General features: G+C 38.2%; 5 protein-coding genes across 6 annotated transcripts; 1 reads left to right on the forward strand and 4 right to left on the reverse strand.

Moving 5' to 3' along the window:
* Window positions 1-88: 88 nt before the first annotated feature.
* LOC135165314 (uncharacterized) lies at window positions 89-8,420 on the reverse strand. Its single transcript, XM_064126481.1, has 10 exons — window positions 7,960-8,420; window positions 7,397-7,591; window positions 7,051-7,210; window positions 6,821-6,979; window positions 6,471-6,706; window positions 1,945-2,030; window positions 1,767-1,865; window positions 1,267-1,538; window positions 933-1,083; window positions 89-585 (listed from the first exon to the last, which is right to left on the reverse strand). The coding sequence occupies exons 1-10, from the start codon at window positions 8,326-8,328 to the stop codon at window positions 240-242; spliced, it is 2,073 nt and encodes a 690-aa protein (XP_063982551.1). The 5' UTR covers window positions 8,329-8,420; the 3' UTR covers window positions 89-239.
* A 362-nt stretch (window positions 8,421-8,782) lies between these two features.
* Window positions 8,783-12,946, reverse strand: LOC135165318 (uncharacterized). Its single transcript, XM_064126486.1, has 9 exons — window positions 12,273-12,946; window positions 11,647-11,797; window positions 11,402-11,554; window positions 11,030-11,268; window positions 10,730-10,821; window positions 10,326-10,424; window positions 9,964-10,235; window positions 9,527-9,659; window positions 8,783-9,254 (listed from the first exon to the last, which is right to left on the reverse strand). Exons 1-9 carry the CDS (start codon window positions 12,816-12,818, stop codon window positions 8,966-8,968), a joined length of 1,974 nt encoding a protein of 657 aa, XP_063982556.1. The 5' UTR covers window positions 12,819-12,946; the 3' UTR covers window positions 8,783-8,965.
* Window positions 12,947-14,304: 1,358 nt separating this feature from the next.
* LOC135165348 (uncharacterized) lies at window positions 14,305-15,836 on the reverse strand. Of its 2 annotated transcripts, XM_064126563.1 has the most exons (5): window positions 15,647-15,802; window positions 15,433-15,550; window positions 15,229-15,335; window positions 14,691-15,133; window positions 14,305-14,524 (listed from the first exon to the last, which is right to left on the reverse strand). In XM_064126563.1, the coding sequence occupies exons 2-5, from the start codon at window positions 15,454-15,456 to the stop codon at window positions 14,448-14,450; spliced, it is 651 nt and encodes a 216-aa protein (XP_063982633.1). In that variant the 5' UTR covers window positions 15,457-15,550; window positions 15,647-15,802; the 3' UTR covers window positions 14,305-14,447. The 2 variants fall into 2 exon arrangements, with proteins under 2 accessions (XP_063982633.1, XP_063982632.1); XM_064126562.1 differs by lacking the exon at window positions 15,433-15,550 and having other exon boundaries at window positions 15,647-15,836.
* A 599-nt stretch (window positions 15,837-16,435) lies between these two features.
* On the forward strand, window positions 16,436-18,225 carry LOC135165345 (uncharacterized). Its single transcript, XM_064126560.1, has 4 exons — window positions 16,436-16,596; window positions 16,766-17,230; window positions 17,306-17,585; window positions 17,888-18,225. Exons 2-4 carry the CDS (start codon window positions 16,797-16,799, stop codon window positions 18,020-18,022), a joined length of 849 nt encoding a protein of 282 aa, XP_063982630.1. The 5' UTR covers window positions 16,436-16,596; window positions 16,766-16,796; the 3' UTR covers window positions 18,023-18,225.
* On the reverse strand, window positions 18,102-21,126 carry LOC135165325 (uncharacterized protein C18orf63-like). Its single transcript, XM_064126513.1, has 6 exons — window positions 21,041-21,126; window positions 20,400-20,559; window positions 20,106-20,244; window positions 19,484-19,842; window positions 19,291-19,387; window positions 18,102-19,063 (listed from the first exon to the last, which is right to left on the reverse strand). The coding sequence occupies exons 2-6, from the start codon at window positions 20,531-20,533 to the stop codon at window positions 18,302-18,304; spliced, it is 1,491 nt and encodes a 496-aa protein (XP_063982583.1). The 5' UTR covers window positions 20,534-20,559; window positions 21,041-21,126; the 3' UTR covers window positions 18,102-18,301.
* Between the last annotated feature and the right edge of the window lie 959 nt (window positions 21,127-22,085).

Consider the following 22,085-nt stretch of genomic DNA (forward strand, 5'->3'; position numbering starts at 1 on the left):
TTTTGTTTATTCTTTTATGCGTCAATGAGAACTCGGAATCGCTTTTTATTTTTAAACATTCAAGTAATATTAGTATTTCAGCACATCGTACTTTCTCCATATATTTTATTTTAATGTTTACAAGAAAAATCATGAAATTTTCACATATACATTTTCGCAACCGCGTAACTTTTCAGTTAAAATTTTCACAAGCCGCCTAGGCCATCATCAATCAATTTAAAATATTGAACAACACTAAATTATTTCGTTCGCAAAATTTTGATTTCACCTACAGCAGTGCTACCGATTTTTCCTTCATGAGGAAACACCCTGTGTTCATTCATAAAGGGAACATAGTCAAGTGAAACACATTTCAGTGCGACGAAACCGGTGAAGTTACCACCCGATTTGTGGAATATTCCAACACCCCCGAGTGCACTTGGCGGATCGGATACAACTGGCTTTGCGTCAAAATATGGTAATGTTGTTTGTCCCCCGTCATTTTTCATATTCGAAGTAATAATCGAAACCCATTGATTCGATCCGGAGAACTTCGTCACTGGAAGCGGATTGATGACATTCTCCGTAGGAAATACAAGTTGCGTCCTGAAAATAAATAAGAAATTTGTCATTTGGAAGTTCCACACATCGTAAATATTTCCAAATAAAATATATAATATATATGGGAGACATATATTGTGCACGTTTTTTAGACATATTGGAACAATTTGAGATATTAAAAAAAATGTCCTTCAGAGTATAAACATAGAGTGTCTACCCTTTGGACGATTTTTTTTCAACTTGGTTTCCTGATGAATATTTCAAAGCATAGGGGAAATAGTGGAATTGTTGTAATAACTTATTTTGCAAGAACAAATAAGTTTTCTAAAAAGTCTACATGAACTTGATTCCGAATTTTTCATCTATCACTTCATTATTCAACATTACTTCACCTCTTGACGCTGTCGGGTCTAGTCAAAGTGGGCCTGGTGTCGAGATGCTTCAGCCTTCCATTGGTAACATTAAAAGGCATTGAAAATACACCAATCTGTACTCTTCTCGAGGAGTCTTGCCCTCCTTCCTGGACCAAATCGAATTTTACTCCTGAATAGGCAAAAAATATATATAATTTAATTTTAATACACATATTTCCCAAATCTATAAATAATGTATAAAAAATCCAGACGAGAAGCATATTTTATAGAAATATAATTGTATGCAATAATTTTCTATAGAACCTGAAGATTTCCAGATATTTTTTTATATCATTAAAAAAATATACATCACCAGTGAGAACGTGTCCTGTTGGAACGGACAGTGTGTCTAACTGCACTTCTGTTCCTTCTTTAACAATCAGATAGTCGCTTCCTTCCTCAACTTCGGGACTTTCTCCCCGCAATTTTCTGCCCAATCTTTTCGCACGAATCTGTTCACTTATATCATTGACAGGTTTCCACTCGGGTAATCCTTCAATTTCCCAAAAAGGTCCTAATTTTCCCTGCTGTATTTGCAACTGCATCACTCCGTTGTGCACTGTGAATCTGATGCCGGTTACTACCCTACAATATTATGAGTTTTATGTTATCAAGTACAAAACAACATTCACAAAAATTCTGTTTTTTCGTAAAATAATATTCCACGAGATGTTAACTGCATATTTCTTGAATTTATCCACATTAAATAAATAGAAATTTACCAACGAAAATTTGCTGGAAAAAATCATGAAATGTTAACAGAATTTTTATATGACATAAATAATGTTACGTAATAATAATTCGATCGCATACATGTCTCTGTCGACGTCGGCCTCAACCGGCTGTAGGTTGAAGAGATGCGTTGAAATTGAATCAACATCGTTGTCAATACATGTGCACAGACATGATGTACTGCAATGAAAGAAAAAAAAATAAACAATCTTAGTGCAATTGTTTGAAAAATTTATCTATGTGACCCATTGTTTTTTACCCTTTCTGGAACGTCCGCGTCTGACAATTTCTCACTGGGACGCCGTTGCTATCGTTAATCCACTCATAACGTCGCGGACGTTCAGCCTTGAAAATATAAAATTATTTCGGTGTATCGAGCTTATACATTGTAACGAAGAAGAGATTTTGCGCCCTTCCCTCCGCCCCCTAATAATTATTATTCAGAGTATTATAGGTTTTGTTTTCTAGCTACCGTTATATACCCCACTTCCGAGTAGATTCCTACCCCTCTCCCCTAACCTTCGCTATAGCACTAACAGTTGCCTCACTGCCGTGGTATCGTGGTAGAGCAGAGGGACCCCACGTGAAGATTCGCAAATGGAATCCCCTGCCCTCACTCACCACGAAGATCGCGGAGAGGACCGCGAGAAGTGTCCCGATGACCATTCTGACTTGGGAATAGCCCGAGAATAGTCCTGTGGTGAAGTGGCCCCGAAAACAAATTCCGGCTTTAGAATAGCCCGAGTCCAGCTCCATATAAAGAGTATCCCGAAAACATAGTCCCCGTTTTGGAATTGTCCCGAGAATAGTCCCCATTAAATTGCCCCGAAATAGAAGGAGTTTTGTTGGAGAGAATCCCGGAGAATGTTGGAAGAAGAAGAAGAAGAGGAGTTTTAGGAGAAATAGTTGAAGGAGGAGGACAACTTGTGGAAAGGAGAGAATTGGTGGAGAAGGAGGAATTGCTGAGACGTGGGGAAGAGTTGGACATCGACCATCGTCACTCCCGTGCCGCCCCGTGAAGACAACCCGGAAGTTGGAAGATTCCCCCCCCCCCTGAGACTGTGAGCGTCCCCTTATATTTTCTTCCCGCCATAAATATATTAAATATTTCCCTATCCCTGAATATAACCTCCCCCAACGGTAAGCCTACACCTTATAATTAAATTCTCCCTGATTATTTGTATCCCCCTCTTAGTTTTTCTTCCTCATTAAAATACAAAGTTAATCGTTCCCGTAACTTCTTCCCTCAATTTTTAAATAATACTCGAATCCTTCCTTTTTTCTCATTATATAGATTCCAGCGTGTGTCGCAGGCTGGTTAGCCTTACCCCCTTCCCTCGAAAAAACTATTGAAAAAGGCCTGAAATATTTGTCACATAAAATTTATAAAGAAAATACTGAGTCCCATTAAATTAATTAGTAGTACTCAAATTATACCCGAATTATTCTTTCTACCCTCATTTTTATAATCATTTTTACAGGCCTTCCCTTTCAATGTTCATACATACATGTATAAGGTGTGTGAATAAGTCTTTCCCGTTTTTTGTAAGAGATGCTGCCACCAATACTGTGCGAGTATTCAATGGTTACATATGTCATAATCAAAGCTTATTCATCTGTCAACAATTCTACACTAACACATTAGTTGAAATTTTTTCGCATCATAAATTTTTGATATCGTGAAAATGTCGAAATTTGAGCCGAGTCGACGTCATTTGCGGGAAGTTTCACTTTATTGGTTCAATTTGAAGAAATCTGCTGCCGAGGCGCATCTATTGCTTCAGGAAGCTTATGGAGAAGGTTGTGTCGATGATTCAAGTGTTCGCGGATGGTTTCGACGCTTCAAAAGTGGTGATTTCGACGTGGAAGACAAGGAGCGTTCCGGGCGGCCGCAAATCTTTGAAGATAAAGAATTGGCGACTTTGCTTCATGAAGATTCGTGTCAAACGCAAGAAGAACTTGCTGAAGCATTGGGAGTTGACCGAACAACCATTTCCAAGCGTTTGAAAGCCATGGGAATGATCCAAAAGCAAGGAAATTGGGTGCCGTACGAACTGAAGCTGAGAGACGTCGAACGGCGTTTTTTCACTTGCGAACAGCTGCTTCAGCGACATAAAAGAAAGGGTTTTCTGCCTCGTATCGTGACTGGCGATGAAAAGTGGATCCGTTACGATAATCCGAAGCGAAGAAAATCATGGGGACTACCCGGCCATGCATCATCATCGACGGCCAAGCCAAATATTCATGGCGCCAAGCTCATGCTCTGTATATGGCGGGACCAGCTAGGTGTGGTTTACTATGAGCTTCTGAAACCGAATGAAAGGATCACAGGCGAGGTCTATCGACGACATTTGATGCGTTTGAGCCGCGCACTGCGAGAAAAACGGCCACAATACACCGACAGGCACGACAAAGTTATTTTGCAACATGACTATGCTCGCCCACATGTTGCACAGCCGGTGAAAACATACTTAGAAACGCTCAAATGGGAAGTCCTACCCCACCCGCCGTATAGTCCAGACATTGCTCCTTCTGATTACCATCTCTTCAAATCGATGACGCATGGTCTGGCTGACCAGCACTTCCATTCCTACGAGGAAGCCAAAAAATGGGTGGATGACTGGATAGAGGCCAAACCGGTCGAATTTTTTCGCAACGGGATTCGTATGTTGCCAGAAAGATGAGAAAAAGTTGTAGCTAGCGATGGCCAATACTTTCAATAATTCATTTGTAACCATTTTTTCACAATAAAGGTTCAAAATTTGAAAAAAACGGGAAAGACTTATTCACACACCTTATATATTGAAAGGAAAAATTTCCTCATTTTTACTGACAGCCTCGAGGAATTTAATTATCATAAAATTCCTCGAGGCCAAGGTCACAACATATATAGTTGCACGGGAAAATAGTTTGAGTTTTTTCCGAGGAAAATGGGAATATATTTACTCGTATCACCTTATTCTTCAAGAAAATAATTTTTTGGTCAAATGATCTTGTGCTGAATAATATTTTAAAAATATTATTTTCTCTTTTCAGTAAAATAGCCATTGGAAATCAACTTATTATGAATTGAAAATTCAGCTTTAACAAGATTTCTCTTTGAAAATGATTTTTTTTTTAACAATACGATGGCGAAATTGTATTCTTTAGGCTGTTCTTACATTAAAATTGATACTAATCTCTTAAGAAATTGTGTTATTAAGTGTTTTTGAAAATCAATTTTTTTCCAGATTCGTCTGAAAAGAAAAAATTATTCACATATAATACCACAAGTGGTTCAAAATTATCGAATATTTCCCGATAGATTCGTTGCAAACAAATGAAGGAGTCAAGTTTTTCAGGCTAAAAAATCACGAGTGCGAAGCACGAGTGATTTTTCCTGAAAAACTTGACGACTTCATTTGTATGCAGGGAACCTAGAGGGAAATATTCTATAATTTTGAAGCTCGAGTGGTATTCAGGGGATTATTTTTCCTATCCAAATTTCGGCCAAGAGAATTGTACCATGACATGAAAAGAGGTTTATTTGGTTAGGTTCGTTTGTTTATCAAAATTATCAAAAAATTATCGCATGTAATACCACAAGAGCTCCGAAATTATCGGATATTTCCCGATAGATTCGTTGCAAACAAATGAACGTGTCAAGTTTTCCAGTTTAAAAATCACGAGCGCGAAGCGCGAGTGATTTTTCTGGAAAACTTGACGAGCTTATTTGTTTGCAGGGAACCTTGAGGGAAATATCAGATAATTTCGAAGTTCGAGTGGTATTCGGGGGATTATTTTTTGCATCCAAATCTTGGCCGATAGAATTGCACCATGAGACATAATTTTCAACGAATTGCCATTTAATCTGTCAGATACAATTGAGGGTTACTTCAACATTTGTTTTTTTTTATATATATCAACATGCAAAATTTCCAGTGAAATTTCCAAGAATATCCGCTGAAATACCGTGTTGACTATACAAAATAACGTCGAATGGTGCAATCCTATTGGCCAAGATTTGGATGGGAAAAATAATCGCTGATATTCGAGGTAGGCTATACAAAATATCAACAAATGGTGCAATTCTATTGGCTGAAATTTGGGTGGGAAAAATAATCAGTAGTAATACCCCAAGACCTTCAAAATTATCGGATATTTCCCGAGAGTTTCGTTGCGTAGCAACGAGAGGGATAAGGTTCGCAGGTTAAAAAACCCGAGCGCGAAGCGCGAGGGTTTTTCTGCGAATCTTATCCCGATCGGTGCTACGCAGGGAAACTGGAGGGAAATATCCGATTAATTTTGAAGGTCGAGGGGTATTTGGCTGGATTATTTTTTTCATTCCAATTTCAAACAATTAAATGTGTGGCATTTCACGTCATATAGTATGGTTGTTCACTCGTAGTCGTGGCTTCTCCACCGTATATTTTTTGTCTGCACAAAATGCAGAGAATTATTTCCAAATTGTGGCGTTTGTCTTCACTGTATTATTAGGAACATTTTTTTAAATTTTTTGATCAATAATCTCCAAGGATTCCCGTCAAAATCTGCTCATTTCGAGGTAAAGTCTTTGAACTTAATTTTTTGTAATGACAGTTTTGGGGTTTGAAACGCGTACAAATTGTTTATCGGATATTTTCATTGCTTAGCAACAAACAGGGAAATATCCGAAAAATATCCGAAGTAAAACTCTCTTACTTGTACCACGTGACGGGAAATGCCACCATTTGATTGGTTGAAATTGGGATGAAAAAAATAATCTGTGGAAATCCTGAAATTTATCGATAATTTTCACTGACTTACGGTTACACAAGCATGAACATCGTTCGTCGTTAGTGCTTCACAATCGATCATGTAGCCCATGCAAGGATACTTGACAGGAGCACTACAGGACTTGGTTATCCCCGAGCAACTTTGAGAGTTGTACCTCCTATCCAATAAACTGCAATCCAAATGCCTACCAGTAATCTCCGATGAATCAGGATTATGTGCGTGAATATACCGCTGCATTGCGCCTTCCAATTCGAAGTAAGTTACATCTGAAAAAAATCAGTACAGCTAACAATAATTTTCCAAAGATTATTTGGAGTAGCTTTTGGTAATGCACTAAAATCTCCAAAGGACAGTGAATCAAACTCATTGTTCTTACTCACCTCGCTCAAAAGATTTAGAATCATCATCACATTCACGAAATTCTTTCGATAAATATTCCAACACCCGAATGAACACGTTATTATAAGTTTGGACGTGTATTCGAAGTCTCCTGTACAAATGCTCAAGCTGCCGATCCCAGTCTCCCTTTGAATAGGCGCCTATAAATATCAGTATTTTTCTTAATCCCTATATTTCATTTTTTGTCATTTTTTTTTAATTGAGGACATACAGGCTACCGCGGTGCTGTTATACGTATGTAGCAGATAATGAGCAAATCCTTCGGCTATATATGCTCTCATCTCCGTTAGAATCACTAGATCGTATATGGTGTGGAGATAGTCATAGAGCGAATATCCCTGACCGCATCGAGACTCGATCATTGGGGCATCCTGTTTGGCATTACCATAGATTCATCAGTTCAGGGAATAAGATATCATCATGTCAGGCAGAATACAATTTGGTAAGAAAATGTAGACAATGCTAATCAATTTATTGGATAATTTTTCACCCGAGGAAAAATCATGTTATTGTGTTCATTTGAGAAAAAATGTAATTTAGATTATTTTTTTGTCTACCTTCGCTATATCCTCGACTAAGTGCGTCAGCCAACCAGGATTTCTTTCTGGAAAGGAGCGATTGAAAAAACGATCAATTTTCTTGCTAATTCGTTCTCTCGTAACAATTCCGCTCGCCCATCTACATAATTGTTGAGGTATGACAGGATCCAAAACTTTTAGGTTCGTCAATTCCGTGGGAATTTTATTAATAAGCTGTAAATAGAAATGTAAATCAGAACTCACGCCTTTTCTTCTTGGAATTTTCAACAGCTGTAGGATTATTAAATTTTAAGTATAAAGTTTGACAATATGCTACATAATGAAGACATCACAGGTTAAATCGAACGGTTTGGAATCATCGAGATAGAAATATTATCGGTTCAAGTCAGATAAATTAAGAAATTGTAATATTTTTGGGTAGAAAAAGATTTAGTCTTCTAAAATGTTTTTTTCTCTGTCAGGGAAGACATGAAATTGACTGCCTATTGACTCTTGACTGGCAGTTTTCAGGACAGAAATACTGAAGTGGCTTTCTTTAAATACAGAAGATATAAAAAATTATAGTCATTTAATATCTCTACCTGTAATTGTCGCCCCATTCTCATCATTTCGCGGGCGACCGTATGATTTCTCAGGCTCCCAGCACTGAGCTCAGCATTCCCCTTGAGAAAACGTTCTTGCAGATACTCTTGGACCTGTTCTGCTTCCTCCAGTTCATCGAACAATAATTTACTTCTCTCGTCGAATAAAATATTTAAATTTTTCAACGTGGTAAGATCATCCTCCCACAATCCGAAGGTGTCATCAGAGCCTGTCTTGAGGATGTTCCTAGTATTTACTGCCCAATTTAAACTGGATATTCCCAATGTTGTGACTGGTAGTCTGCCGATCGCCATATGGATGGGTAAGACCAGGAATATTGCTACGAGAACTTCCTTGCAAGCCCTCATTTCAGTGGTTTTGCAATTTTCACTTGCAAAAGAGAGCTAAACACAGATATTGCGATGCTATTTGAATCGCGGTGAAAAAACGCTGATAGTCTTTGGCTATGGATGATTATTTTTATACAGGCATCATCAGGAAGTGAATATGTCGAGCGCTCGTAATATTTTTTATGCTCCAATGTCCATTGAGCTCTCGTTATGTGGAACTCTGGATTTTTATCGAGATTTTTTCATTCGAAAACTCTGGATAAAATTGTTCTTTGTGATTGTGTTTATTTGCGACAAAATGACGCAGTGGAATTCTTGCTATGAGGATTCTTTATCAAGTGCGAAAGTATTTTTTACAGTCATAAGTCTTGCGACAGTTTAAATATGTAATTAAAATTTTGTTTTCTACAATTATGCAGGCTTCTTCTCTCTCATTGGCATGGTGAATTTAATTAACAATAAATAATACACATTTTCAGTTTTTCAATAATTCTTATAATATTTATCAAAACATTATACATGTATTTGAAGTGATTCTGGTTCATTCTGATGATTCATCGTCATTGAGGAAAACTGAATTTTAAATAATTACTTCTTCACTCGACAGCAGAATTAAATAAAATGATTTTTTCATGTTTTACAATTTTTCAGCTAATTATTTCACACTGCTTGGCAAATTGTACTGCTTCTCCTCCATGTAATAAGTATAATCCATTGAAATGAATTTCGGTGAGATGATACCAGGAGTGTTGCCACGATACCGATGAAATATTCCGAAACCTCCTAGTGCAGTCGGTGGATCTGAAACAAGAGGTGCTGCATCGAAATACGGTACTGTCCCCTGTCTCCAACTATCCTGTCCTGTGGTGTTGAGAGTCACCGCCTTATCTAGTTCGGGGACAATTCGTACCCGACCCTCGTCTGTCGGATAGGACCACTTTTCCCTGGAAATTGATTCGATCCTATCAACGATTATCTTGACCTCGAAAGTAATAATAATTCATCAGATCACTATCTGCGTAGCAACATTTCCGTCTGAAATATCTTTCAGAAATCTTTCCATTTAACTTACTTTTCCCCTATTTTCGAAAGACAATTTTATTTTAAGATTATCAAACAAAAAAAAATTGCCGGCGATCCCTTAGCTTTCAAATATCTTTTTGAGAATTTCTAGAAGATATTCTGAAGAGAAATACTTGTCTACGGGTGAGCTTACCTTCTAAAAACCATTTTTTGGATTTTGGCCGCCCCATCAACTTCACTTAATTCTCCAGATGTTATATTAAATGGTCTAGATAATATAGCAATTTGTATTGAATTTTCGTCAGAAACCATATCGAACTTCACTCCTGTAAATTAACACGAAGAAAATGACAGTTGTCTTCATGAATTTCACTGCTTTTTATCATATTACGCTCTATTATCCCAATAACTTGAAGTAAATTTAAATTTAAATGACTGAAGCCTTTCCATGAGGAGAAATATATTCCATAAAAAATTGTCACATAATTTTTACTTGAAATTCTTTTTTTCCAAGATCATTTTCTGATTACGGTGAGTTGCGCAATTTTTACTGAATATTTCCCTTCCCCCATCGGGAAGAAAATACAATTAATCTTCCCCAGCTACACTTATCATTAATCATATAATTACCAGTAAGAACATGACCAAAGGAAACGGTCAGCTGATCAAAATTGAATTGCGTTCTCTCACTAACAATGAAATAATCCCGTCCCTCTTCAACTTCCGGATCCTCTCCTTGTAATTTTCTTCGCAATCTTTTCGCACGGATCTTCTCACTTATGTCATCAATGGGCTTCCATTCAGGTTTTCCGTCGATTCTCCAATCCTTTCCAAATTTTCCTTGCTGAATTTGCAGTTGCAACACCCGTTTTTGCACTATAAATCTGACACCAGTTAGAATCCTGCAATGTCATCCCATACCATTTACTTTACACCACGCTGTCAAAATTTTGTTAATGATAATTATAGTTCTGAAAAGTGATTTGTTATACATATTCTCAGCCACGTCAGCCTCCACCGGTTGCAGATTTATGAGATGTGTTGAGAAGGAATGGACAGTATTGTCTACACAGGTGCAAAAGCACGGATGTCTGTAACGAGACAAAAGATAATTATTATATTAGTGATGCGTAAAATTTCACTTTTCCAACAGCATGTTGAATATATCTTATTTTGTTTGCCACTCGCTGAGTTCACTGTGCTAAATGAAAATGGAGATAGAGATAGTGTTTTAATGTAGGAACTGCATTAAACAACGAGTGAGCCTCTGGTTACGCACTCGGGAATCACTTTACGCACTCCTCGTGGAAAACAACCGCATTCTAAAAAGTCGATTTTGAAGCAGACAAACGTTTTTCCATATACGTATCAAAATATATTAATTCCATGGTCTTACTCCAAGAGATATTTGTGAGATTTACAAGCAGTGGACGATTGGTGCTGACTGTTGGATTCCTGAATCCATTCATAACGCGTTGGACCATGTTCCTGAATGACAGAAAAGGTAATAATTGAATTAAAATAATTCCATTTCTGTATTGTAGTAAGCAAACGTGTGAAGTAATTTTTTCTATAAATATTTTTTGTTCTGCAGAAAAACTGGCAGACAAGAAGAGACATTCACTTCGTTCCTGCCAGGAATCACCTAAGAAATACGGAATTTTGATTGATTCAGTGTCTCCTGGCATCAACTCACCGCTACACATGCTGTCACGTATTTCGACATTATTTTGCAATCCCTAAGGTACCCTGGGCATGTTTTTTCAACCTTCGGAGGACACTGATTCTGCTGAGAAAAACAATACGGATGCGTTTCATCTGATCCACCCTGGCTCAGACTACGGCAGCTCATGGCTCGTGTCTCGTCGTTTCCTTCAATGTCTAGTGGCTGCATGAAACCTTGGACCACTCCCTCCAACTCGAAGTAAGTTTCATCTGAGACAGTCAATGTAAAAGCATCTTCATACGTGTCAGGACACAGAGAGAAATTTGTGAAAAAAATATCCAGAAGATACGCAAAATGCTGGCCAGGTAAAAGTTCCAGTACTGGGGCTGGCACGAAACTCACCCCTTAGGAAAGATCGATCACCGCAGTTCTGGAATTCTTTTGACGTTCGGTACATTCTCTCACTAAAAACGTCAGTGTAGTCTTTGACGTGGGTTTGTAGTCTCTCACGCAAAATCTTGACTTGACTTGCCGAATTCGCTTTCGAGTATTTACCTGCGAAAGTCATTCAAAATTTCTTTAGCATTTTTGTTGGTTGAATGGATGTTCGATTATTTTTCCCGGGATAGGAATTAGTCAGCACATACATCCTCTGCCATTGTACTCATACAAGAGATGATTGAGGTAGGCTTCTAAAATAAACGCTCTCATTTCTGTCACCACCACTAAATTGTAGATTGAGTGGAGATAGTCGTAGGCTGAATGTCCCCAACCACATAGTATCTCACCTGATGCACCCTACGAATGAAAAGTATATTTTTCGGAAAAAACATCTGATATTTTCCGCAGTTTTCTTGTCCTGATTTAGAAAAATGGAAAAACATGGAGCATTATGGTGCGAAATTTTTTTCTGAAAAATCTCAGAACTAAATTAGAGAGCACAATTGGTCGTGATTGTGCTCGATTGGACATCGAGGAGACATCACAAGGCTTTTCATAATTTTTCCTCAAAAATTTATAAGTTTTACCGAGAGGTGAAGTTTTTTTTTGAACCACATTAAGACATTTTTTCAAAACGTTTACTCCTTTTGAAAAAATTAGAATGAATGAGAATTTCGAATTTTGGTCAGTGATGAACCTGAAAGATCACTCTATTTTGTCAGTCTGTTCTCTACCACTGCTACAAAAATAATTTTATATTTCGGATTACGTAAAAAATTCCATAATTTTTACTGAGTATTTTTCTCTATATGTATAACATTTCCGTCCATACCTGCATATGATCGAGAAGATCATCTATTAAAGGATTTCCACCTGAACCCGGCGCGAGACCCTCATGAATTTGTATAATTAATTTTGTTATCGTCTCCTGTTCGATAAGTCCTTCCGCCCACTCGCACATTTGTGTGGGATCAGATGTTCCAGTCGATATATTCAGGAACTGTAATCGATCAAATTCTTTATCAATGTCTTCTCTCGCTTTGCGAAAAGCTTCTATCCTTGGAGTGACAGAATATATATGGACGTTCTGAGTATCGATGCGTTTATTCGCATGGCTTTCAATTGCCGTAATTGACTTTGATTGTTTCATGAGACTTTTTGCACTTTTCACAAATAAGGCGTTGGAAAAATCATGGCGATTCCCGCACTTCTGCCACAGCACGTGGCTTCGGCTAGTGCCGGTGGTGATGACCTTCCAAATATTTCCAGCCCAGTTTACGATGGAGTTTCTCACTGTTGAGAGGAACGATTCGCCTGCAACCGCGTTGACGCACATGAGCCCGAGCAATCCCACCAAAACTGTCTTATAGATCTTCATCTCCGCAGTTTGTAGATTTTTCACTTATTAACACAACTAAAATTACCAATTATTATGACGTCATTTAGATGATTATTGAAAAGATTTGCGTTATATTCCTAGGATGTGAAAGCGATTTCTTCCTTATAAAAGAACAGTCGGCAAGGGGGACTGACGTCCAGTCTTGGCATTATTTGTTCATGATCCTACGGCCAATGGGCTCATGCCAGGTTTAACATTCCATTTTTTATCTATTTTTCTTGGCAGTTTTGATATCGATGCTATCGACGTATGAAAATAAATGTTATTATCACTATTCGTCATTTAATGCCTTCATGATGATTTAAACATTTTTTCTAAATTTGTTATAAATTATCTATATAGGCACTTCAACAATAATTAAATTATAATTAATTTAGTGTATTATTCAGGAACTGGTTTTACACACGTGATTTTAATCACGGTGCGATTTTCATGATACATATATGTGCAAAATGACTTTTCTAGTTTCCGGATTAAAGAAATTCACGTGGTATAAACATTATTACTTTTGTGATGTATTGGCCTCTGCCAATGCGTCGTTTTTTTGAGAATTGATGCCCAGACATTGGTCAGCAGTCCCACGGCGTCTTGGAGACGCTGTGGTCAGCTGCCCCAGTGTTTGGAGGATCAATTTACTCCCTGCAACGCCATTTGGACAAAGGACTGAACAATCCAACGGATGTTTAGACCATTGTCAGCACCCAAGTGACGACGCAGCAGGGATCGAATAAAGCAGTTTCAGGGTTTTTGGCACGTCCAGTATACTGTTTGACTGTATGAGTCTTGCGTCAATGATGACACAAGACAATATTGGTGCAAAAAGCCGTGGAACTGCTTAGAACAGCGATTTGGACTTGGAGGAGATTTAGAGACTCGCAGAGAGTCAGATATTGTCCAGCAGTAGACCAAACCGGGTCTTCCACTGCTCGTAACCGCGCTCCAAGTCCAACTCATGACCATCTAATAACGCGATACCGACCCACTCGCGCAAGGAGTGTATACAATTAAGAGCAAATATATATATATTTAATACATTCCGCGAGTGAGGTTATTTTGTGTTGTTCCCAATCCGTCACCAAGACACCCCTCCTAGAAGAGTGAACCCGAAGGGCTCACCGACATCTAGCCGGACGGGGCACGACGGCCCAGCAGAAGGGGACAAGACGCAGGAGTGTCCCATCACCACCAGTCCCAAGAGGGGATATATATATACACCAAGCTACTAGCAACCGCTAGTAGCATCCAGAAATATATATATATATATATATATATATATATAACCCCTTAGTGAGTAGTCTGGGACTATTCACTACCACTTGGCTATCCAAATGATCATCGCAGTGGATAGCCAAAACCCAAACGTCACACTTTTTTGTTATTTAACATTAAAAGATCAATTAACAGGCATTTAGAGACGTGTAGATGAACTGAAAATTATTGGAATAAAAGCTAAACAAAACATGAATAAATTTACGTATAAAAAATTTATTTACTTTATATAAATATTATGTTACATCATGTCCTTAATATCATAAATTTGAGATGAATTAACAAGGCAACTATGCGAATAAATGCGTGATGCGGATGAAACGTATAACACAGAGTCCACTACTGTTTTCTAAAGCTTTTCAAAATGGGATGTATATTGGTTAAAGCTTCGCGCAGTTCACCCCTATTTTTTGCACCTGAAAATTATAAAAAATTCAATCACCATTTATTAACATAAACTATATTTACACAAATAACCACCAAAATTCCTATTTACTTCTATAATCGATTCAGTACAATTTCTTAGGTAATGAATAATATGTCTTCATGCAATTCAGTGATTTTTGGCAGACAAATTCTCACCTGTTAAGACAACCTTCCCGTTAACAAATATAAGCAGTACAACTCTGGGGGCGACCATTCTATAGATTAGCCCCGGGTAAAGTTCTGGCTCATACGTGGAGAACTGTCCGTGCATGTGATTTAAATGTTCGAGTTTAATCGGAAACTTGAGGTCACATGTGGCCACCATATTCTGCACCTTGAAATTCATAAATTTAACTGGAAATCCAAGCTTCTGTATAATCCTTGCGAATTTTCTGGATGCCAGGAATGCATCGTCCTCACTTCTGGCCCCTGTGCAAACGATCTTTCCTGATCGGAATATAAGGGCTGTTGCACGTGGATTTCTTATCCTCATCACTAGACCTGTAAAACGCCCTGGATTGTACTCGGAATTTCTCGTTTGGGTGTTTATCTTCATCAGTTGAAGCTCGCAGCCAACACTCACTGTCGACACGACGTTCCTGAAGAAAGTAAACGTTAGAGCCAAAAATCTCGTGAATTTTGTAGGAAATTTTAATGCGCGTCATTAGACAATTGAAAGGAGTGGATGACCTACTGTAGAATGGGTTCAATGTTCTCAGTCTTTGGAGGTGGTGGAGCCATAGGGGTCATCGTAGCCTGTGGAGTCCCTGCCTGGGACGTACTTGGTCTAGGTACGTTTGTCTGTGCATCACCATCATCACCATCAATATGTCAATTGAAAAAGAAATAATAAATGTATAGTTTAAGATTAATCATCAAAAATGTTACTTAAACTAACAGAACATCTCCAAGTGAGTCTCATTGTATGACAGTCAGTCCTTTCCCCAAGTCTACCTCGAAATTTAAAGGATGTGGAGGAAAATTCATCGAGACTTCTTCGTAAACAAAATCAATGACTGAAAAATATGTTAAACGATTTTTTTCCATCTTCTGTGAGTACACAGATAATATCAGAAATCATAACCTCTGATATGATATATTAGAACGCTTACGGATAGCGGGGGTGCCATTGTGTGATCATCACTGGCACTCTTGGCTGGGCTGTTCAACAGCCTCTTCAGTTCGTTATCACCTTTCGCTATCGATGTCATTTTTATTTCTTTATTTAATTCCAATATTGATTTGATGGCCCGTCACATGGAGATGACAACAAATCGGTGGCTTTTGTCTTTCGTCAAGCGTTTTCCCATTTTTTTTTTGGTATTCAGCCCGCTAGAGACATCTAGCGCTGATATTTGAGTTTGTCGGAAGTATCTGTCGGAAAAAGAGAGACAGTTTTTATTGGGACACTTTGAAATACTGATAGAATTTTCTTCTATGTAAATTATATTAGGTTTTTACCGAATGGGATGTTTATGTTAGCCGAGGCTGTTTAAGAACTCTTTCAGAATTTTTTTTCGTTTGCCCTATTATTCTCGTCTCGTTAATAAATCATAAGACAATTATTAGAAAATTTCTGAATAAAATAATTAATTTTTTCCACAATTTTGTTCTTTTATTTTCTAACAGTAAATGATACATTTTCAAATATTTCATTATTGGATAACAAATATTCTAATATTGGGCGAAAAAAAATTATTTCAGGGAATTTTCTAGATCTTTCGATTCAACTTTCATCGTGAAAATTCGAGTTTCGAAGGAACAATGCATTGTTCCAGTCCAATATCTCAAGAATGAAAATTTCTGATGTAAATATTAGAGGATCTTGGATTCCTTGATTCTGAGAAATTCAGAGCGTAAACAGACTGTCAATGGACTGTCTAATAATTCGAGGCAAGAAGGGCTCGAGGGTCTGAGAGTTTTACGCTCCGAATTCATTGTGAATCGACCCACGATGGAATGCGAAACAGAACTGAGTTTGCGAATGTTCAAGGCTACTTACCTGTGAAATAACTGTTGGATCAGAATTTTTTATTTTTACGCGAGAAGAATATTCCAATAAGTGAGTAAACATTTACAAAACTTCCGTAATTATCTGTAATCATTTTTTAGGAATTTTAGAGTCAAAGAAAAACGTTCTGTTAATTTTTAAATGTTTTCATTTGTTTCTTGTTTGATTAATGAGATCTATTGTCTGAAATAAATTTTATTTCCTTGTTTCAAATGCTCAGACTGACGCAATTGACCATCAAAACCGGAAAAATGACGGATGTTTCTCCACCGGATTTCACCGTGAACAATCAGAGATACTGGAATGAAAAGACCCCACCAAAGAGAATAAAAGCTCTTCCACTTCCGCCCACCAAATGGAAGAGATACTCTCCCAGTGTGACGCTGGACGCTGCCGAGAATTTGATAAAGACTTTCCACAAGATGAACTTGGATGACAGTATCGATGCGATGGGTCCTGAAAACTTCAATCAAGTACAGGTTGCTAATGTCAGCGACGTGAGCAAGGAGAAGATCGAGTCGATCAGTGGGAAACCAACTGATACATCCACTGGTGGAGATTCGTTCATATCTTCAAATGGATATGGCTCCAACTCATGCATCAATGATTCTTCAATACTGAACACCAGTGAAGATGATCATCCAGATACATCTACACCCGACCAATCGCTGGCTTCCAATTCAAAGTTAAAAAATACACTTTTCATATGCTCAATTTTTTCGTCAATTTACTTAATTTTTTTTTTTTTGTTATTCTTCAGGTACAAGATGTTCCGCCCGGCAGACCTAGTAATTGAAGAATCAATCGATGAGCAGAATACCCAGGATATCGAGGACTTGGCACAGTATAGCCCAGTACGTTCTCCATTCCCTGGAAATTCATCGGATGATTCTCTTTTCGGTAGAGAGGAAACACCCGAACCGTTGAACTTTGAATCTCCTCCGAAGGGATCTTTCTTGAAGGCCAGCGAGATGAAAATGGTTCACCTACTCAAACGCTTCGGCCTCAGTCACCTAGCTTTCATCTTCGTTGAGCAGGAGGTGAAGATATTTTTCTTCTTAATTTCTCATGATCTCTAAATGATCTCATGATTTTTATTAACACAAAAATTAATACTTGTCTATTAACTAATCCATTCAATTAACCTGAAAGTAAAAAAAAAATAACAGAGCTCACAAATAATGTCATTTATTCGCCTCTATTAATCATTGATTTCGAATTAATTAATAAACTCCTTAAGTACATGAATTAAATGTTTAAGTAACTAAAAATATTGCTCAATGATCACTAATTATCAATTGATTTAATTTATTCACAACCATAATTCGACGGTTCTCTGCAGGTCGACGTGGAGATGTTCCTGACTCTTGAGGAGAAAGACCTGAAGGAAATTGGAATCAAGAAAAATACGGATCGTAACATTTTGCTATCGGTAATTTCCGAATGTAATGCTCGTCTGTGTGGTATTAAAGACTAGACATTAATTATCTCGTTGTCCCTCCCCTAGGCACAATGATTCCTTACTTTAATAATTTTTATAATGCCACGATTAAATCATTGATTGATATTGTCGATTTTGCTTGCTTAATTGTACAGAAGAATTTATCACATCTATAGCATTGTTGTCTAATGAATAATTAACACGAAAAAATTAATATAAATAAATAAACAAATAAAATATCTCTTTCTTCCAAAGCTTTTTCGTTATGGAAATAATTACACAACAAACACAATCAAGGAAATAATCCCCTAGCCCTTATTTAAACCAGGGGTAGGTTCCTGAGCTCACACTCACCACCTTTACCTTCGACCTCTTCCCATCCTCCCTGGGTCCTTCCTCCTCATTGACTCGGGGAAACGTCCCACCCTTGACATCATCAAAATTATCCTTTTTTCTGTCATAGAGATTAAATATGTTTATATTCTTGTTTTGAGAAGACCCCGATGAATTCTGAAAATACTGTGACATTTCAGATTCACTCAAAAACATTTTCACTGGCTTCGGGGCCTTCACCCCTCCCTTAGGGGCTCTGAAACTCGTGGAAGGAACGACGTTATGGATCTGTTGAATTTTTTTCAAATTATCGAACTTAAGCTTCTTCTTCTCGTTGTCCGGGCAATATCCCCTGAGGCTGGCCGTGGGAGACATCTGCGTCGATACGTCCTTTTTTAAAGGCCCTCCAGATAGGCTGAGACGAGCGGAGTCGTTGGGAAAGGGAGTTGTGAGGCCTGATGGCTCGATCTGGGAGGCTTTCTGGAAGCCCTGTGAGAGCGAATTATCCTGCTGGCTTGACTGGCTGATCTCCAGGGGCTGGTCCAGGACTGTAGGCATCGAGAATAGGAAGTCCTGGAGGAATTTTTGTTTCAAGTGGTCCCCGGGCTCCGCTGGACGCTGCGACAGGTCTCGGCGGACGCAGATGTCTGGGTAGATTAAGTACTCGACGGTGGCGCAGGGGATCGGGAAATAGACTTCGTAGTAGAGGATTCCCTCGTCGGTTTTCGGGAGGCGATAGCCATACTGCGAGGGTTTTTCATTTAGTAAAGAAACGATAGGACTCTAGTGGACATTGACTTTTATCAATTCTGCCTCATACATTAATATACTTAGAATATTTAAAATAATTTTGTTGGGTGTTTATTGGATTTGAAAATTGCTATTGATATTAAATTCTCTGATGTTACGTTTCCTTTCAAGTAAATTTTTGATTTCTCTAGAAGTTAATATGAATAACATTTAATATTTACCATATTTTTCCAGTGTCTCCGAAGTTCTCTGTAATTCTGGAATGCACAGTTTGGAGGAATTTTCTTCATAACTCTTCTAATGATCGCTTTTTTCATACTGGAAACCGAGTAAGAGCATTTCATTTTTTTAAATAGATCTTGTACCACTCGTAACCATTTTTCCTGTTTTGTTTCATTCCATTATCCACTTTACCTGGGGATAACGTTGACTTTCAGCATGACGAACCTACTGACATCGAGAACCCCTTCAGGATCTTGCAAAAAAGGGCCAATCGCCATTGAAAGTATCGCCATGTTCTCCAACTTCAACGGTGGTAATTTAGCAGCCAGAGACGTCAGTCTCATCCTGATCTCGTCCTGTGGACTTGTCTCTCTCGACGTCAAACTGATAGTACTGGTAATAGCAGCATTGAATTCTGAGTTGTGGAGGAAATTTGCGCCCTCCATGTAGATGTTGAACACTTTGTTCCACATAGGAGACATGTAGAACTCGAAGGTGTACCTCAGACAGTCGAGGTATGCTTGAGGCGTCACGATTTGTTGCGCCGAGTGCTGAACGATACAATTTCGAAACCATACCATTTCGAAACGATACCATTTTGAGAAATTAAATTAATTTATGGGGTACATCAGAACAAGATATCACTATTTATATTTAACTAGTTAATTTTTTTGAGTATTTTCGATTTCTTCAAAGGGAAAAGTCACCAATTTTAAAGCTTTCGACTGGAGGGGTTCAGCTCTCGAACGTCAATAAGAGCCTCGGATAGTTAAAAAAAATGCCTGGAATAATTATGATTACTGAAAATAATTACTGTTAGATTAATCTTCATGAGATTTTTTTGCAGCATTCCTGTGTTGTAGAAACTCCTAGTTGTTATCACATAAAATGCCCCTTTGGATTTGTGAATCGGTGATGCTATCACTGTCGACGGCATCAGGTTTATAATATATCTGGAACAAGAATTAAACCATATTTTCCTAATTTCCGAGACCTTTTCTGAATGACTTATAACAAATAAACTATTGTGGTCAACAAGTGCTAAATCATCGAATATCATGATTGATTATTTATTATTTATTATTTTTATAAAATTCTGGTCACTCACCTGCATTTCAGAGTTTTCCAATGAAAATAGGATTTCGCACTGGAGTCTCTGATCTCATCAGGATCAACCGTGCAAATTGTACAGCAGAGGGATGATCTCGGGGGTACCTTCACATAGTAATCACTCGACTCCATTTTTCCAAACTTTCTCGAGGAAAAATCTGGATTTTAAAGATTTTTCCTAATTAATAAATTGATGAACGTAATTAAAAATGTTTCCAGATCCTTGAGCCCACATAAAACTGGCAATTTCATCTCCAGGACCTTCTGACTCACTCCCTCATTCCTTAAGAATTCCTTTGAATTTGGATTTCCAAAAACAACTGTAAAAACTTGCAAAAGATGAAGAAGTTCTTTACGACTTCACTTTGCGCATGCGCAAATAGAAAAAATGTTTACGCTTATTTAAACAAAAGACTATGCACAAAGCCAACATGAATAGAATATATTGTTATTTCAAATACTTTCACTCAGATAAGATTTTTGAAAATGGCGCCTTTCGTATCAAACATTTCTGCCCATAAATAAATTAATAAATAAATTTTATTTCACAACTTCAAAAATAAATGAGAAACTACTGAAATATTTTCAGCTCAGTGCAAACGATAGAATTAGTTCAGTTTGCGAAAAAAAAACACTCACCAATCTACTATCTCCATACCGGTCTCTCTTTGTCGTCGCGCCAACCGCTAAAATCGACGGTGGCGCCTCGCACCGCCAGGGTCATTACTAATATTAATGTGGGGGGGCTCTATTCGTACTTGTTCAACTGGGGGGGCTCCGTTCGTAGTACTTGTTCAACTGTACACATGGTCAAGAGCACCACTGTGCAGGGATTCAACTGTCAAGAGAAAAAACTATCAATCTCTACCTTGTCGACGCTGTTTAACCCACCCTGCGCCGGGGGGCTCCGTTTGTACTTTTCCAAATGTACAAATGATGAACAGTAGAGAGAATTTTCAAACGTTGAGAGCACTGGTGTGCAGGGATCCAACTGTCGAGACAAAAAGGTAAGCTGTACATGTGGCGCTGGGTCCACATGTACAGCCACATTTTTGTCTCGACAGTTGGATCCCTGCACACCGGGGCTCTCAACGTTTGAAAATTTTCTCTACTGTTCATCATTTGTACATTTGCAAAAGTACGAACGAAGCCCCCCCCCCCTCGACAGTTGAATGCCTGCACAGTGGTGCTCTCACCGTCTGAAAATTCTGTGTACAGTTGAACAAGTACGAACGGAGCCCCCCGAGTTACCAGGAGGATAGTGACGCCTCTTAGCAAATTGAGCGCCAAAGTTGAAAACTGTAGATTCGTCAGCCGCTAAACCTCTAAAGAGGACTCGTTCACGCTCCGGATGGCAGGGTCCAGGTTTCAATTTAAATAAATCGATAATGCAAGCTCTTAGGAGAGCAACGTCAATAAATTCTAAGATTTATTACTTGTATCCGCTCACAAGTTTCTGAAAGTGAACTATTTAAAAAAAGGCTATGTTTTTTCATCTTCGAAATTGTTCAAAAATATTACAAATGGCTTGAACGTTTTCCCAAAAGTTTAAATTATTGAATAAAATATTTGAACGCCAGAGGCTCAATCTAGTAATAATATGGGAGTTATAGGGACCCTATATGGTAAGTAGCGGTCTGCGCGACAAAGTGAAATTGTAGCCGCACCCCGCCGATGCTTGGCC

The sequence above is a fragment of the Diachasmimorpha longicaudata genome, chromosome 8 (assembly GCF_034640455.1).
Source record: "Diachasmimorpha longicaudata isolate KC_UGA_2023 chromosome 8, iyDiaLong2, whole genome shotgun sequence".
Lineage (NCBI taxonomy): Eukaryota > Metazoa > Arthropoda > Insecta > Hymenoptera > Braconidae > Diachasmimorpha > Diachasmimorpha longicaudata.

What these genes read in the sequence shown, in the direction of transcription:
- LOC135165314 (XM_064126481.1), bottom strand. Translation starts at nt 8,328, where the DNA reads ATGAGGGCTTGCAAGGAAGTTCTCGTAGCAATATTCCTGGTCTTACCC. An exon ending in GCCGACGTCGACAGAGACAT is followed by an intron (nt 1,539 to 1,766) that starts GTATGCGATCGA and finishes ATAATATTGTAG; the next exon opens with GGTAGTAACCGGCATCAGAT. An exon ending in AGACCCGACAGCGTCAAGAG is followed by an intron (nt 586 to 932) that starts GTGAAGTAATGT and finishes ATTTATTTTCAG; the next exon opens with GACGCAACTTGTATTTCCTA.
- LOC135165318 (XM_064126486.1), bottom strand. Translation starts at nt 12,818, where the DNA reads ATGAAGATCTATAAGACAGTTTTGGTGGGATTGCTCGGGCTCATGTGC. An exon ending in TCTCACAAATATCTCTTGGA is followed by an intron (nt 10,425 to 10,729) that starts GTAAGACCATGG and finishes GTCTCGTTACAG; the next exon opens with ACATCCGTGCTTTTGCACCT. An exon ending in CTTTGGTCATGTTCTTACTG is followed by an intron (nt 9,660 to 9,963) that starts GTAATTATATGA and finishes GTTAATTTACAG; the next exon opens with GAGTGAAGTTCGATATGGTT.
- LOC135165348 (XM_064126562.1), bottom strand. Translation starts at nt 15,745, where the DNA reads ATGACATCGATAGCGAAAGGTGATAACGAACTGAAGAGGCTGTTGAAC. An exon ending in AACATTGAACCCATTCTACA is followed by an intron (nt 15,134 to 15,228) that starts GTAGGTCATCCA and finishes TACTTTCTTCAG; the next exon opens with GAACGTCGTGTCGACAGTGA. An exon ending in CGGGAAGGTTGTCTTAACAG is followed by an intron (nt 14,525 to 14,690) that starts GTGAGAATTTGT and finishes TATAATTTTCAG; the next exon opens with GTGCAAAAAATAGGGGTGAA.
- LOC135165345 (XM_064126560.1), top strand. Translation starts at nt 16,797, where the DNA reads ATGACGGATGTTTCTCCACCGGATTTCACCGTGAACAATCAGAGATAC. An exon ending in TCGCTGGCTTCCAATTCAAA is followed by an intron (nt 17,231 to 17,305) that starts GTTAAAAAATAC and finishes GTTATTCTTCAG; the next exon opens with GTACAAGATGTTCCGCCCGG. An exon ending in TCATCTTCGTTGAGCAGGAG is followed by an intron (nt 17,586 to 17,887) that starts GTGAAGATATTT and finishes GGTTCTCTGCAG; the next exon opens with GTCGACGTGGAGATGTTCCT.
- LOC135165325 (XM_064126513.1), bottom strand. Translation starts at nt 20,533, where the DNA reads ATGGAGTCGAGTGATTACTATGTGAAGGTACCCCCGAGATCATCCCTC. An exon ending in TCATGAAGATTAATCTAACA is followed by an intron (nt 19,843 to 20,105) that starts GTAATTATTTTC and finishes TGTATCGTTCAG; the next exon opens with CACTCGGCGCAACAAATCGT. An exon ending in AAAGTCAACGTTATCCCCAG is followed by an intron (nt 19,388 to 19,483) that starts GTAAAGTGGATA and finishes CTCGGTTTCCAG; the next exon opens with TATGAAAAAAGCGATCATTA.